Here is a 17,609-nt window from a genome sequence, read left to right on the forward strand (position 1 = left end):
ACATGGTGCACAAAGGGTTGGGAGAGAAAAATAGCACTAGAGTAAGAGATAGTACAGTATTAGGTGGGATCAGACTAAGGAGAGTACAAGAAAGTCTAAGACTGGTTTGCAGTGCATGTGTGTAAACGCACGTACAGTGGTAAACAAGGTTGGTGAGCTGCAGGCGCAAATAGCCACATAGGACTATGATGTTGTGGCGATAACGGAGACCTGGCTCAAAAAAGGGCAGGATTGGGTACTAAATATTCCTGGATACAAGGTGCTCAGGAAAAATAGGGAAGGGGTGGGGGGGGGGGGGAGGGGTGGCAGTATTGATTTAAGGAGAATATTGCAGTGTTGGAAAGAAAGGATGTCTTGGAGGGGTCAAGAACAGAATCTATTTGGTTAGAGTTAAACAATAGAGGTGCCATTACACTACTGGGTGTATTCTATAGGCCACCAACTAGTGGGAAGGATATAGAGGAGCAAATCAGCAGGGAAATTAAAGATGTGCAAAAGCCATAGAGTAGTGATAACGGAGGACTCCAACTATCCTAATATAGACTGGGATAGTAATATAAAGGGCAAAGATGGGGAGGAATTTTTGAAGTGTGTTCAGGAGAACTTTCTTGACCAGTATGTTTCCAGCCCAACGAGGAAGGAGGCATTGCTGGATTTGGTTCTGGGGAATGAGATGGGCCAAGTGGAGCAAGTGTCAGTGGGGGAACATTTAGAGAACAGCGATCATAGTATCACAAGGTTTAGAATAGCTATGGAAAAGGACATGGACCATTCTAAAGTAAAAATACTTAATTGGAGGAGAGCCAATTTCAGTGGGATGAGAATGGATCTGTCCCGGGTAAAATGGAATCAAAGATTGGCAGGCAAAACTAAAATTGAACAATGGGTGGCCTTTAAGGAGGAGATAGTTCAGGTACATTCTAGGTACATTCCCACGAGGGAGAAAGGTAGGGCAACTAGAGCCAGAGCTCCCTGGATGACAAAAGAAATAGAGTAAGATGAAGCAGAAAAAAGGGGCGTATGACAAATGTCAGGTTGATAATACAAGTGAGAACCAGGCTGAATTTAGAAAGTTCAGAGGGGAAGTGAAAAAGGAAATAAGAGGGGCAAAGAGAGAGTATGAGAATAGACTGGCAGCCAACATAAAAGAGAATCCAAAAGTCTTCTACAGGCATGTAAATGGGTAGTAAGAGGAGGGGTGGGGCCGATTAGGGACCAGAAAGGAGATCTCCTCATGGAGGTCGAGGGCATGGCCGAGGTACTAAATGAGTACTTAGCCTCTGACTTTACCAAGGAAGATGATGCTGCCGGAGTCTCAGTAAAGGAAGATGTAAGTCACCCGGTCCAGATGGAATGCATCCTAGGTTGCTGAGGGAAGTGAGGGTAGAAATTGCAGAGGTACTGGCTGTAATCTTCCAAACATCCTTAGATACAGGGGTAGTGCCAGAGGACTGGAGAATTGCAAATGTTGCACCCTTGTTCAAAAAAGGGTGTAAGGATAAACCCAACAGCTATAGGCCAGTCAGTTTAACCTTGGTGGTGGGGAAACTTTTAGAAACGATAATCCGGGACAAAATTAGCAGTCACTTGGAAAAGTGTGGATTCATCAGGGAAAGCCAGCACTGATTTGTTAAAGGCAAATCGTGTTTAACTAACTTGATAGAGTTTTTGGATGAGGTAACAGAGGGTAGACAATGGCAATGCAGTTGATGTGGTGTATATCGACTTTCAAAAGGTGTTTGATAAAGTGCTGCACGATAGGCTTGTCATCAGGATTGAAGCCCATGGAATAAAAGGGGCAGTAGCAGCATGGATACAGAATTGGCTAAGTAACAGGAAATATTGAGTAGTGGTGAACGGTTGTTTTTTGGACTGGAGGAAGGTATACAGTGGTGTTCCCCAGGGGTCGGTACTAGGACCACTGCTTTTCTTGATATATATTAATGACTTGGACTTGGGTATACAGGGCACAATTTCCAAATTTGCAGAGGACACAAAACTTGGAAGTGTAGTGAACAGTAAGGAGGATAGTGATTGACTTCAAGAGGACATAGACAGGCTGGTGGCATAGGCGGACACATGGCAGGTGAAATTTAACACAGAAAAATGCGAAGTGATACATTTTGGTAGGAAGAATGAGGAGAGGCAATATAAACTAAAGGGCACAATTCTAAAAGGGGTACAGAAACAGAGACCTGGGGGTATATGTACACAAATCATTGAAGGCGGCAGGGCAGGTTGAGAAAGCGGTTAAAAAAGCATACAGGATCCTGGGCTTTATAAATAGAGGCATAGAGTACAAAAGCAAGGAAGTCATGATGAACCTTTATAAAATACTGGTTTGGCCACAACTGGAATATTGTCCAGTTCTGGGCACTGCACTTTAGGAAGGATGTGAAGACCTCAGAGAGGGTGCAGAAGAGATTTACTGGAATGATTCCAGGGATGAGGGACTTTAGTTACATGGATAGACCGGAGAAGCTGGGGTTGTTCTCCTTAGAGCAGAGAAGGTTGAGAGGAGATTTGATCGAGGTATTCAAAATCATGAAGGGTCTAGACAGAGTAGATAGAAACTGTTCCTATTGGTGGAAGGGTCAAGAACCAGAGGGCATAGATTTAAGGTGATTGGCAAAAGAACCAAAGGTGATATGAGGAAAAACTTTTTTACACAGCGAGTGGTGGAGGCAGATTTAATCATGGCCTTCAAAGGGGAACTGGATAAGTACTTGAAAGGAAAACATTTGCAGGGCTACGGGGATAGGGCAGGGGAGTGGAACGAGCTGGATTGCTCTTGCATAGAGCTGGCATAGACTCGATGGTTCGAATGGCCTCCTTCCATGCTGTAACCTTTCTATGATAATGGACAAACCTGGTTCTATTCACTAAATCCAAAATGATATCCTCGTAGTCTGGGCAAAGTGTTCTAACAAGTTGGCATTTGACCCACTGAACTGCATGGTGGTCGGAAAACCCATCAGAGTACTGCACAGATAGAAGGCCTTAATAAAGCAAGTCACCAGGAGGAAGTGGACACTGTGTTGCCTACCTAATGGTAGGTTGGTAGGTGTGAATAACATTTAATGATGAATTCTTGAAAGCTAGTCTGATGAGAAGAGGTAACTCAAATGGCCTTGAAGATTAGTACTAGGAACAGCCAACATACCTTGGAGCTGCCTTTGAGGTTGGAGATTCTGTTTGAGGCAGGCATACTTCAGTGATCCAGTTGTGCTGCTATGTTTTCCAGCTACAAGCAGGGGAATCCTATTGAGACGAAAAACTACTGAGAAATGTACTGATCCTACTGACTCTTACAGTGGTTCTTTGAGTCATTGCATTCCTTAAAAATATGTCTGGAGGCTCGTGTAATAATCAAAAAGAAACCAACTGGATTTCACTCTCTCGAGAAATGTGTAGGGCAGGTTTTGGCTTTACACAAGATCATGGGATGTCATAAAGCTCAGGGGAAACCCAGTTACAGTTACCTCATTGATTTTTGTAAGACTTTCGACCTAGTGCCGTGCGACCCTCATGAAGAAGGGAGAAGCTATGGGAATCCGAAGCCGAAGCTTAGATTTTATCTGGGATGTGCACTTTAATTCCAAGATCTTTGTGCAGGTAAATGGGAGACTCACTCAAAAAGGGAATAAGGCAAAGATATTCACTCTCGCTCATCCTACTTGATGCGTTGATTCGTGATATGTTCAATACCATTGAAAAGGATAGTCTGAGTTTCTAAAAGAATTGAAGATGATTTTATGTTATTTGTGGACTTGCTCGGGGATCCAGTACATTCTACCTTCCATCTTAAACAATAGTCTAACTAGTTGGATATCATGGGAGCCCACAAATAAAATATTATGACTTTGCATGGCTTGAGGGGATCTCAAAGATATCAATTGGACGTCTGTTGTAGTTGTTGATTTACATTAGTACTCGGAAGATCTGGTGTACGTCTTTTACCTTTTCTCAGGACTGTCCTGAATTGATACCTTACATTGGACTTGGACATCTAAAACTTGAAGGTGGCTGACACACTTCAGAATGCAAGCCATAGGTCCTTCTACCACACTGAAGAAGGATGTCCATTGTATAGCTAATAAAGAAACTTGAGGTTTGAGACTTAAGCTGATGAAAGAGATTTCCTGGAGGCTGGGCATGAGAACATATGCTCACATAGCCAGAGTTTGACACCTACCATGATTGCGTTAGAGATTCAAGCAGTTACTTTAGAAGTTCTGCATCTCCAATTGGTGATCCCACCATTTAGTAGAATTTTCACCATGCTGTAGTCAGGAGTATGGAGGCAATGCATTCATACAATTTATTGAGAGTTATCCTGTTCACCCGGCTGCTTGTGAGAACTTCCTAGCTTTTGCTATTTGAATAGTGAGGACTCCAACTGTGTCAATTGTGTAATGGTCAACGAGTGATCTTCTTGCTTAGGGAGGGACAAGTGGGGCCCCCAAATTGGCTCCAAGATGATAGCTGGTGATGGAAGATTAGAGCCAAATTAACCCTCTGTGACTGACTCAGTAATCCAATTTCTGAACCAGGCAGGTGCAGAGTACTCTAGAGCATTATTTATAATGACTAGCCAGCCTGGTTCATTAATGGGAGCTGCAGGGGTAGAATTGTCACTGTAGGCTAGCTTTCTTTCTTTCTTGGCTTTAGACACCCTGCCAGTGGCCTAACAGGTAGTGTGGTCCTAGCTGGAAAACCAGTGGGAAGTTTACCAGTGCTCTCTGCTAATAAGTTGTGTAGCTTTAGAAGGTTAAAGTCCAGTGGTGCCCCCTATGTACACTTGTGGGTCCCCAAGCCTTGACTCTTGCCAACCTATGCCTAAGCTCTCTGGATTTGGGTAAATGAGGTTTGGCCCTAGGTAAATGAGGTGGTTATGAGGGATTGTACACAGCATATCATGCAAACAGAAACTCTACCTGTGTGGATTTTGTGAATAGCTTGGTTTAGAGACTCTTAAGTATGTCTTCTGTGCACGCCAGACATCAGGCTACCCCCCCCCCCCCCACCCCCAAAAAAAATCAGTTTCTCCCTGGGCTTTTGATCTCTTTCTATTCCTATTGTTGATGCCACTTCTCCTGCACTACCACATTTCTCTGCTGTTTTTCTTCTGTGCTTTTCTGCACTTCAGTCATTGTTTGTCTGTCACTGCCTTCGGCTTTTGGATGCTGTATTGGAGGGACAGAGAAAAGCCAGTGACCTTTCAAAGTGATCAGTGAGATCCTTGAAGAATCTCAGTGGCCATCTTGCAAGCAGGCACGAAACAGAGCAGCAGAAAACTAAGTAGACTTTTCATTTCTGATTAGTAAGCATTTCTCTTCAAATATTGTAGACCTGTGAATTCAACTTCTCTTATATTCTGTAGACGCCTTCCCGGAGAGAAATATTACACAAAGTTTACACTGTGACTTTGTTTGTTGAATAACCTAAAGGGAGCATTCCTTCCACACACGGCTTTCCTTAAATGCAATATGGCTTGGCTTCCAAATTGCACTATTTTGTTCTAATTCTGATGAAAAGTCATTGACCTGCAACGGTAACTCTGTTTCTCCATAAATGCTGCTTGACCTGCTGAGTGTTTCCAGCATTTTCTGTTTTTATTTCAGATTTTCACCACCCACAGTATTTTGCTTTTGTGCTGTTTTCTGTTGGCTCTTTAATTTTAAAGTGTTATTTTGTAGTGAAGCAGTTGAAGGAAATGAACAGTGCGTCCTGCTATTCAGAGAAATGCCAGCTATGGATCAATTTCAATGAATGCACAAGAGCTACAATGAGAATGATTTAGCTGCATTCAATTAAGCAGAGCATTTCACATGTTAAGTCTGCTAATCAATGGTTGCTTATCTGTTGATCAATATCATTGAATGAATAAGCATTACATTTGATACAATTTAGCCACATTGAATTGAAGACAGTATTTCATATCTTTGTAAGTTTTCTATTCTATAATGTCCTAGAGCTAACAAATAGCACAGCTGAATATGATGCTATAGTGATGTTTTTGTCTCTGCTAGGAGATTATTTGGCTGTGTTGGGGCAGAGGGGAGGAATGGGGGTGACTATGTGCAGAAGCTACACTGTGCCAGGATGGGACAGGCACAATGGACCAGTTAGACTTTACATGCCCATTTTCATATGTTTGTAATAGGAATGGTACAAGCACCGCTGATTTTTTAAAAATGGGCTTCATGTGCATCACTGTTTTGATGCACACATTTCTTGTAGCTCCCGAGAATAGTATTATATTTAGGGAAAACATTACTTCAAAAGGCACTGGCAAGATTATAATCACAAATACTTCTCTTTTTAATCTGTTTTGGTAGCGGTGGTTGAGGGAGGAATGTTGGCCAAGATGCCAGAAGAACTCTCTGCTCTTCATTGAATAATGTCATGGGCTCTTTTACATCCACCTGAACAGACAGATGGAAGCTTAGCTTAACCTTATCTGAAAGACATCACCTCCAGCACTGCAGCACTCCCTCAGGACTGCATCGAGGTGCCGGTTCAGATTACATGCTGAACTTCTAGAGTAGGGTTTAAAACCAGTCTTCAGACATGGAGGTGGAATTGTCATCATTGAGCCAAGCTGCTAGAATGGGAATGTAAGTGAACTGTCTTCAGGTCTGTGTCAATATCATTCTTGCGCTGGCCACTTTTTTCCCCCCTTTTCTCTGGAGAAGTGTCTTCCTTTGATGCTTCACCAGGCATTGAGCACTCACTGTATGGGTAAATCATGTAGGAGAGAACGCATGTCTAGCCATGTAATAATCAAGTGAACAGTAAAAGCTATCTACTCGATCCCATGTCCCTGCTTCCCCATATATTTTATTATTTTTTCTCTTGGAGTGTTTCTCTCATTAGCCAATAGGCACATATTCATTTCAGGATTTCTGAGTTAAAATGTTGTAAGGATCTGCTAATTATAACAGAATATTCTGTGAAACACAAAATATTTCATATGGTTACTTTTTAGTAACCTGTAGTGATAAAATTGCAACTAGTTTACAACCCATTACACTGAGGTGAGTACATGATCTGGGCTAGAAACATCATAATGTATCTGTTCAAAGAATAGGAATTTACATCAGTTGAGTTGGTTAAGTGGGAATGAGTGCAGATAGAAAATGTTTTGGGATTTTCACTGAACAGGAAACATTAATCAGGCATTTCTGTAATTAGCACTGACTGCATCTTTCTTCTTTCTGCAGCCCCACCAACTGTAAGCATCATGCACTCTGGCCAAGCATGTAACATAGAGGAAGAACGATATACGGAGAGAGTGTACACAATTCGGGAAGGAGAAACATTGGAGCTAACCTGCCTTGTTAGGGGCCATCCTCGGCCACAGGTGAATCCAAAATCCCACATTTCCTAGCAGAGTAACCAATGTGCTTGCTTAGTACTGTTACATGGTTATTTGAATAAATAATCTTATTTCTGACAATGAATAGTTGAAAGTTTAATGTATTCTTTGCAAATATCATTCAAGGGGCACTGGATGCAATGGGTTAAACATTGGTCTTTTAGCTCTGTGACCTGGGTTTAAATCCAACCCAGACTAATGCAATGCAACTGTTCCCTGTCTGCTGGAATTAAGGGTCCTAAATAAAATGGTTTAGGTAGTTTCAATCCAATTCCCAGTGGGTATGGGCACATGGCACAAAAGCACCCTAAATTTGGGACTAATTAGCTCTCTACATTGGCAACTTGATTCAGGCCATAAAATAGTTACTGTGAGAAATGGAAAATGTCTGATGCAGAAAGATGTGCTTTTCTTAGGTGAGGGCTGAGACAGATTGATGGGTGGAGCAGAGGTACCTTTATGTTACACCTGACCTGAGAGGGATGGTGCGGGACATATTAAATGGAAAATACTCCATTCCTCGGCAGTAACATCCCTCACCTTGATTGAGTACAAGAAAGTAAAAATTACTGTATCACTCGCATAAAACACCTTTCATTTTGTTTAATGGTATTTTTATCAGCATTGTTCCATCTTTTACATCACTCTAGATTGCCTTTACTTTGATGTACACATCCATTGATAATTTGCCTGTACCTCGAGTGTGTACTACTCTGTTTTCCAATCATCCTTTTTTTGATTGAGGATGCGTTTGTGAAACAGGTTGCAGCTCACTGCATTGTTGACAGCTAGAGTTGGCATGAGCACCATTTTCAAACTCAAATTAATAATGGATTCCTCACATTGTGGCATATCTGCAGACATTTTTTTCTAAATTCAAACCAGTGTGAATAATAACAGCAGACTCGCACATATATTCTAGCAGAGAGTTTTAAAAACTGTGGCCTTGTCTTTGAGCTGGCTGCTCTATCCTCAGATCCCTGACACATGTGTATTACTGCTTAAATCCAACAGAGTTTTAAATTCCCCAAGTACTGCAAAGTACAAATGAAAGATGTGTGTTGCAGTTTGAAGATATGACTAGCCCTTCTCTGCATACACAGCTCCACAATGAGGTGAAAATATAGTTAACATTTTACAACAGCAAAGCAAGGTACTGTGAACAAACTCATGTCATATTTTAAAAAAGCAATCAAACTGTGAATGTAAGGTTCCTTCCCCCAGCCCTCAATCATATCTGTAGAAACTTTCAATTTTCGGGGCTACATACCCACCAAACACTTGTCTGCCACGGTGGTAAATGCAAATGCAAAATGATATGACACTTTTTTAAACTGTCATAGCTCCACAGCCCCACTGCCTTGTGAAAGCTTCTTACATAGAATTACATAGAATCTACAGCACAAAAATAGGCCATTCGGCCCAAATGGTCTATGCCGGTGTTTGTACTCCACACGAGCCTCCTCCCACTATATCACCTCTTCCCACCCTGTCCCTGTATTCCTCTATTCCATTCTCCCTCATGCATCAAGCCTCCCCTTATATGCATCAATGCTCTCTGCTTCAACCACTCCAGATGGCAGTGAGTTCTATATTCTCGCCACTCTGTGTGAAGAAATTCCGCCTAACTTCTTTATTTGATCTGTTAGTAGCAATCTTATATTTATGCCCCCTTGCTTTGGACTCACCCACAAGTGGAAACAGTGATTGAACCCCCGTCATAATTTTAAAGATCTTTATCAGATCTCCTCTTTTGACGACTGCTGCATAATCTACAACAGTCATTCCAGTCAGAGTGTGAAAAAGCATTATTGGGACACACAGTGAGTCAAACACATTCCATCTATTGCTGCCTATACTACTCCAACAAAATTCAATAAAAAATCACAGGGGGCAAACTATTTTTCACTGGTGCTTAGTTAGTTTGGCTTGCAGGACACTGGCGTCCATTAGCCAACTCTTAAAGTTTGCATTACTAAATCCAGCTCCCTTATCCCAGTGCTAGAATTGGGTCCATAATTTAGTTGACAAGATCAGAGAGCCAGATTTAGAAGTGTTAACTCGGGGACACTGGTGTCCCATAATCAAACAGTGCCAGTGTAAATGGATTTATTTTCCTCCTTGGGGCACTCCATAGCAATCTGATCTGAACACTGACTTTAGCACTTCAAACCTTAGCTGTCTCTCAAATTTTCCTGCAGGATTTTTCCATCGCACTGCATTCCCTTTCTTTTTAGAGCACTATGTTGTATTACCCTTTGTCTTTCTCAGTCTTTATTAAGATATCATTCAGCACTCTTTTCAGCATTTTGAAGTTGGTTCGCAGGTTATTAACCCACTAGCTGCTGCTTTTTCATAGTCTGTATTTTTGACCTTTGTCTGCTGTTCGCCCTTCCACTTTGTTTTCATCGCTTTATAAAGGGAGCTGTTCAGCCTGAATGTTCTGACAAAGGATCCCCACTCGAAATATAAACCATAGCTATGTTTTCTTTCTCTGATGCTGATTGACCTGCTATGCATTGCCAACATTTTCTGTTTTTATTTCAGATTTCCAGTTTTTCATATCTCTTTCCTGTTACTTTGCCTTGCTTTCCAACTTAATGCAACACATTGTTTCCCAAAATCCTCTACAAATACAATCTCTATGGTCATTTTAAAGTTTCTCAATATCATTATAATGGCTATAGATAAGAGAGGTTTGCCAGAAATCATTTAATGTACCGGTGTGTACAGGTCAGGATACCCATAGCATACAAGAAGCTCGAGAGATGAGAGCAATGTAAATTAATTATTTTGGAAGAATTAGTTTTGGTTCTTACCAGATGAAGCCAGATTCAATTAGTTATGCATTAATGTTCATTAATAAAATACATAGACTAAGTTTACCTGGTGCTCAGCACCCTCTGTCTTATCCTCGGCCACTGAACATTTGTAACAGGGAGAAGCTCTGGAATGTATGAATTGCCATTAAGAATTATCATCAATATTCTAAACAGAGCAGTAAATAATCAGAGATAATGAGAAAACAGCTGTTTATGCATATAACAGTTCTATTAAACCGGTGGAAGGCCTGTCTTATCCTGTAGGCTCAACAACGTTAATGTAATTATTTCAAATTTATCTGGTAAATCTCCTCTGGTAATGAATGTTACAGGGAAATATTTTAATGGATTTTTTTTCCCCAAACACTAAAAGAATTAGGAATAAAGTTGTGGTGAATAGTTAACTGACTACAGCATGCTGCTGAAGTCATAACTGAAGTAGGGAGAGAGACCAAGTTGTGATTTGCTCTAATCCCATACACTTTTAAAATCCTTTTTTTTCCCCAAACAACCGTGTAATTTCCATTTAAAAGAATTTATGGACTCTGCTTCAACAATGGTTTGTGGAAGAGAATTCTACACTCTGCAAAGTCATTTTTTTCTAACTTCCCCGTGAATTCTTTTTGTGAGTATCTTGAATTTGTGTCCTCTGGTTACCATTTGAGTGATCAGTAGAAACAATCCACCACTAGATACCCAGTCATAATCTTGAAATCCTCTGTTAGAGCACCACTTAATATTCTCAGCTGCAGTGAAATAGCCCTAACATCTCAAGCCTCTCATCATGACTATAATCCTGGTAACATCCTAGTGCATCCATACTGTACCATTTCCATTGCTTTTTCATCCTTCCTAAAATGGAGTGCCCAAAACTATAAACAATTCCAAACTTAGCAGTTAAATTGACCTCTTGTACAGACAGACCCACTAGATCATCATGGAGGCTTATGCCTGAGTTCCACAGCACTGGACCCGCATAGAATTTGAATAGGTTTGATGGAAATCAAAACAAACTGAAATAATATTCAAAGATTTGACTGAGCTGAACAGTCACTTCCCTTCTATATGGAAATGATAGAAAGCAGAACATTTTGGAATATTTTCTGTGATGTTAACAGTGCACAAGAATGCTGCTGGTTTCTTAAAGGAATTGGCACTTCTGTTCCCAAGCCTTCTGAATTTGACAATTCCCCCCTCCCCCCAACTCACTCAGAAACAATCAGTACAGTTCTAAAATGATTTTGGAGCTGATAAACTCTAAACACTTTACCTCCTGATATCACTTGGCCAAAAATCAGTCATGAAAAGTCTGACATTTTTTGAACAGAATGATGTATTCAGAAGCATCTGGTTCTTTGTTAACTCTGATTATATGCCATTCCGTTTGGAATATTAATGCTGATTTTGGTACACCGTGCTTCATAATAAATTGCTTCAGGCAGCTGCAAATGCTCAGCACCTGGAGACTACATGGCTGAAGGAGACAAAAGCATTTCTCACCACAAGTATATATCGAATATATTCATGACCCGTTTCATCCAGCAGGAAAAGCCTTTCAGTGTTGACCTTAGAAGAGAAGAACTATAGTCTCTTGTTAATGAATTTGTAAAGCAAAAACTCCATGGGACCAAATTGACATCCATCATGGCAGGTGCCATGGAGTTGCCCTTCATTTCTATGTTTTGAAGTATTTAAAAGATGACTGTGTCAGACATGTGGTTCTTGTGAAATTTAATTACATAATATGAATACTCCATTTTAGTATTCCCTCATTAAGTTTACAGGAGGGTCAATAATGTGGTCCAAGGTGACTGCAACACTGCTGTAATTTGGGCACTAAAGCACAATATTATTGGGCACTGACACCTGTGGTCTATCCTGCAGCAAATGCACAGTGCTCAGAAGTAGGCATAGAAAGGGCTACCACTCCAGGAATAATCAGGTCATCCTCAACTATAGGAACAGAACTATGCACATCAGTGTCCAATACACTGGCAGCTTCCAGGATTCCTTTATCCTATGGCAATGAACAGTGCCTGTATTATTTGAACAACTGGTAAGACTGCAGGGATGCCCGATGGGACCCAAAGATCCGCCTTGAAGCCTTAGATCCTGCTATCACTGCATCACACAAGGACAAGCCCTGAGGAGAGGTACAGTATAGCCCACACTTCCAGGGTCTTAGTGGAGCACACCATCAGACAGGTCACAGGAGTGCTACAGTGCAGTCTAACCAAGGTCTTCAAGATTATTGAGGTCTGCTGTCTCCTGCATAACTTTGCCCAGCAATGGGGCCTAACCATGGAGCAGGCAGGAGGAGAAAGGTAGCATTAAGCAAAGTGAGAAAATGAGGCCAACCATGAGACAGAAGAATTGGATGTGCACTCAACGAGTCATCAGAAAGTGTCTAATAGATCAAACTTTTACTTCCAAAACATTGCCACGTGCGCCCAACACCCTTGCCAAATAAAACCATCGCTCCATTGGGCCAGTTCTCGAAATATTAGCTATGCTTTTGCTTATGACCTCAGTCAATTTTGGGGGTCTGGTGAGTCCACATTCTGCATCGTGGTCTGCAGCTCGGTCAGATGGCCATCCAACACTGTACAGACGCAGGTTGTGGACTCCTTCATGATGCCTCCAAATTGTAGGGGCTATTGGTACACTCTCAAATGACTCCAAAAGTGTTGATTTTGAGCTGCCAACGTATGTTTGTAAGTAAACCTTGTGAGATCCAAATCCCTGGGCTCAACAGCTGAAGGAGCCCTCGAGCTAGCTGTCCAGCCAGCGGGTTCTTTGTCCTGCACTCTGCCTGCACTTGCTCCTCTTCATTTGTGCTTCACCAAGTGATCCCTCTGGCAACTCAATTACATACAAGACAGGAAAGGGATCTAGGGATGCTGGTGGATAACTTACTGAAACCGTCAGCACATTTTATAATCACAGTAATGAAAATGATTTTAGGATGTATAGCCAGAGGGACAGAACATAAGTGTGTTCCGTTGTGTACAATTCTGGTCACCAGAATACAGTGGGGAAGTCCTGGCTTTAGATGAGGCACAGTAGAGGATAACTAAACCAACAGTGGAGATTGGGCACCTGAGCTACAAGAAGACAGTAAGGAGGTGGGAATATTTACACTGGAGAAAGAAAGGTTCAAAGACCCCTTATCAGATGTTCAAGATTCTAAGGTATAGATAAATTGAACCCTAATGAATTTTTTGACATAACCATATACTCTTTAACCTGGAGGCACAGTCTAAAGCTCAGAATAGGGCAGATGAACAGATCGTTTAGACTGAGTGGCTTGACATGGAGGATGGTGATTATATGGAGCAGGCTGCCCAGGAGATTAAAGCAAAATACTGCGGATGCTGGAAATCTGAAATGAAAATAGAAAATGCTGGAAATACTCAGCAGATCACTATGGAGAGAGAGACAGAGATAACGTTTACATTAACTCTGTTTCTCTCTCCACAGATGCTTACTGACCTCCTGAGTATTTCCAGTATTTTCTGCCCACGAGATAGTTGAGATGAATAGAGTTAGCAATTTCCAGGGAGAGGGGCAAAGGTTTTTTTGGAGAAAGAAGTGATTGAGGGATATAAGAGAGTATAGTGTTTTACTTTGGGGTGACTAGAAGGTCGACATTTGCCTTTTCTGGGCCAGTACATTGCTATATTTCTGTGTTGAAAATAAGTATTTCTAAATGATTTAACACTATATTACATAAAATAGGTTAGGGAGAGAAAAGAAACAGCGAGGGTTCCCATTTTGATTGTTATTCATTTGCCCCTGCATTTCTGGATATTGGGTGGGAACTGGATTGGACTTAATTGTAAAGCCCTTCATGGTTAGATAGGTTGCCAGGTCTCTGTCTAGTCTCACATATGAGGAATTGCCAAGTGGGTGGGGTACTAGAGAACTCCTGGTGTCCCTGAAATTGTACCTGAACAACAGTCAGCACCTTTAGGAGAGGTGGAGAAATAATATGTTTTTTTGACAATTAGATTTTAGGAGTATTGGCCAATTTTTGTACATGCTAGTGGCCCTCCAGTTGAAATCAAAGTAATGGTGACTTGTAACTGAAAAAATATATAAATTTGGATTTAAAGAACTTACCAAAACTGTTTCTGACTCTGCTTTTGGAATTGGGAAGTTAAGATCATAATGGCCCCGGATGCATGAATTGCATACAATTGTTCTTATTTTCCCACCCGTCTGATTAGTAATACTATCAACCAATCTGATTGAGGTCAACCTGAAGTATTGTCACACTAGCCCACTTCACCCCAATACTCTCAAATCCCCATCTAACCTATAGCAAAATGGTTGGTGGAGTATCATTGTGCATTTAAGTCCTCCGGACTGAATAAGTGAAGATTTCAGGGATGCTCTAGTGATCACTGATTGTAGTAATTATATGGATATACTGCTCGAAACCTGTTTACCAAAACTCATTATATTCACTCAGTACATTTTCTGTCAGTTGTACTGATCAGTTTTATGCCAGAAGCTTATTGTTGAAATGTTTCCCACCTTTTAATAGTGCTGGTGAACTGCATTGTTGAAGTCGCTGCATGTTCATCTGCTGTAATATAAAATGCTTTATGTTTCAAAAGAAAATGTAGTTAAAATCAAAATCTGACAAACATATCACTTGCCCTTCCTTTAATCTTCCTTGTTTTGTTCTTTGTGATGATCAATAAGATTGGGTGCGTCCTAAATGAAATGAGCTTGGCCAGTCTGAACCCAGTTCTGAGTAGATATGAATCAGTGGTACTAGTACAGCAGCCTGACTCGTTTTCTGTAGAGAGATGTTCTGGGAAATGAAAATACAAGTATTTAAGGATTAGAACCACTAAATTCCCATCTCTAATAATTCTACATTTACCAGTATTTTAAGTAAAGTTGATTCCACCCACGTAAATACACGATGGTGAAAATCTCTTTCAGGTCAACAGGACTTAATGTGATGATGTCATCTGAAGCTGGAGTAAAACCCTGCTGTTATTTCACTTACTTTAAACACTTTCTAGCTCAGAAAATGAATAAAGTAAACATATTATTCTAGCTTCAGAGCCCATATCCCAGACAGCTCTTTTTTGGGTCACATTCTACATGGAAGATGCAGTAGAAGGTGTTTGTAACCATTAGATTCTATTATATGCAGTTTGGTTGTATTCTCACTGATCTTGCTGATGGGAGTTTTTGTCTACACTTGACAAGATGCTCATTCAATGCATTCAAATCATTAAATGGTCAAAATCTAAATGTTTAACATTTCTTTAACATTTGCAAAATGCTTTTTCATCTTTACAGTGGCTTTTTGTGAACCGAAATACGAAACTGTGTGCTAACAATATGCATTTTGTTGATGGTATCATGTGAATGATATGGCAGTGCCCCAGACATAAGGTCACAGAAAGAGGTTGACTGTTAGCCAGAATTTTCTACGTATTGATGAAATTATACCATGGTATTCCAAGAGAATGGTTTAGGGAATATTGATTAGTTTAGAGCGATATTAGATTTGAATATTGTTCAAACTGAACCTGCACAGCAGCTTTTAGGATCTTTGGATCTGTCCTGGTCTTTGTCAGTGTATTCTTAAGTAGTTTTTATTCTTTTGGTGAATCAAAGTGGTTTATAATATATTTAGATTTCTTATTAAGATACCAAAGAATGGCAGATTCGAAATAATTCTGAAACTTGTCTTATTAATCGGTAGGCTCTTTTTCTGTGGCTTCTGCCTTCTGTATGGTGTGTACTAACCATCTTTAATGATGCTTGCTCAGATCCGATGGACCAAAACAGCAGGAAGTGCCTCTGATCGGTTCCACGATAATAGTGTCTTCAACGAGACCCTGAGGATCACAAGAATCCAGCGCCATCAGGGAGGCCGCTACTACTGCAAGGCTGATAACGGCTTGAGCACCCCTGCAATCAAGTCTATCAGAGTAGACGTATACTGTAAGTAACCAGTGATGCACTGACACTTATCAACCATCAAACACAGATTCAGATCTGGCAGAGTTCAGGTATTCCTTTGTATATGTGTGGCAACTTTGGTAGAATGTAGCTTCACTTGTGAAAGGACAGAGGTTGTGCGACGAAAGGAAGAAGCACAAGGGAAAAGCATAATTGGGTTGCTAATGATATTCACAAATCTGCCCTTCGATGTCCTGCTTATAGATATGTTGCTGCACTGAGAGTCTCCTGGGACATGAGGAGACGTGTTACATATGGGATAGTACCTGGTGTTGCAAGGGAGTGTACATCAGGGGTTTGAAACAAGGTCAGAATCTGTGAGAGGAGTATTAGAGTTAGAGGCATGGTTGCACTTGGACTACTAGTTTGGAATTTCATTTTGTGAAAAAGATTGAAAATACTTATAAGCAAAAACAAAAAAAATCCTGAATATATTGAAAATAAAAACACAAAATGCCGGCAATACACAGCAATTCTGATGAAGGGTCTACACCTGAAACAATAACTTATCTTTCCTTTTTACGTATGCTGACTGACTCAATGTACATTTACAGCATTTTCTGCTCATGTTGAAGATATTTATCTTGATTTTTTTCTGTTTGTCAATTAAATCAATGTTTCACTCAATTTAACGATTTGAAATCTTCAATTCAGTAACAAATGCTGCTGTGAGGAACATCACAGCTCTGAATCCCAACAAAAAAAGGGTAAGGACAGATCTTTAAACCGCTAACTCCCTTTCTAGAGGATAGTTTCATGTTGAACTTGATATGAATTCTGATTAGAAGCTGGCTGCCTCAGCAGATAAGCCATTGATAAATGCAGAAACTAAGTGGCACGTCAACTGGCATACCTGTGCCTCCACTCCAGAGACAACTGTGAGATTAAAGCAGTGATGGCCCTTGGTGAAATCATTGGAGGAAGAATTGGAAATTCTTTGATTTCACTTCTAACAATTTGTGAATTAAAAATATATAATTAGAAGTGATTTTGAGCACGATCAGACTGCTATGACCCTGCCAGGGTTGCCATTTTCAACATGGACGGGGTGAGCATACTGCAGTCACATTTTCCCTGCTAGTTGTGGACTGGCCCTGTTTCCTAGTTTCCCACCAATTTATCTGGAGCAGTAAGAGTAGCTCAAGTAGAGCAACAATTTTAAAGTAAAAAGTTTGTTTTAACGCTAGCTTCTTGAGAGTTGAGGGTACAATGTCCTGTGTAATGTTTTTGATATTTATTTATTCTAGAGTTACGAGGTTCACTATTCAATAATTTTTCAAAGAATGACAGTACAACCACCTGACAGATGACTAGTAATATGACCCTCTACATAATGGGCCAGAACTTGCACAGAATGGCGTGGCAACGCTCGCTGCAGCTCCTGTGAATTTAATTAACGAATGTATTACTGCGGA

The 17,609-nt window shown here is 40.7% G+C and overlaps 1 protein-coding gene across 1 annotated transcript in view; it reads left to right on the forward strand.

The window, feature by feature from the left end:
- The window catches only part of mdga2a (MAM domain containing glycosylphosphatidylinositol anchor 2a), a 640,034-nt gene that overhangs the window by 190,044 nt on the left and 432,381 nt on the right, over nucleotides 1-17,609 (forward strand). Inside the window, exons 2-3 of the mRNA XM_067991845.1 lie at nucleotides 7,227-7,366; nucleotides 16,002-16,176. Of these exons, the coding sequence (XP_067847946.1) occupies nucleotides 7,227-7,366; nucleotides 16,002-16,176 (315 nt within the window). The remainder of the gene's footprint in view (nucleotides 1-7,226; nucleotides 7,367-16,001; nucleotides 16,177-17,609) is intronic.

This window comes from Heptranchias perlo, chromosome 10 (genome assembly GCF_035084215.1).
Source record: "Heptranchias perlo isolate sHepPer1 chromosome 10, sHepPer1.hap1, whole genome shotgun sequence".
NCBI lineage: Eukaryota > Metazoa > Chordata > Chondrichthyes > Hexanchiformes > Hexanchidae > Heptranchias > Heptranchias perlo.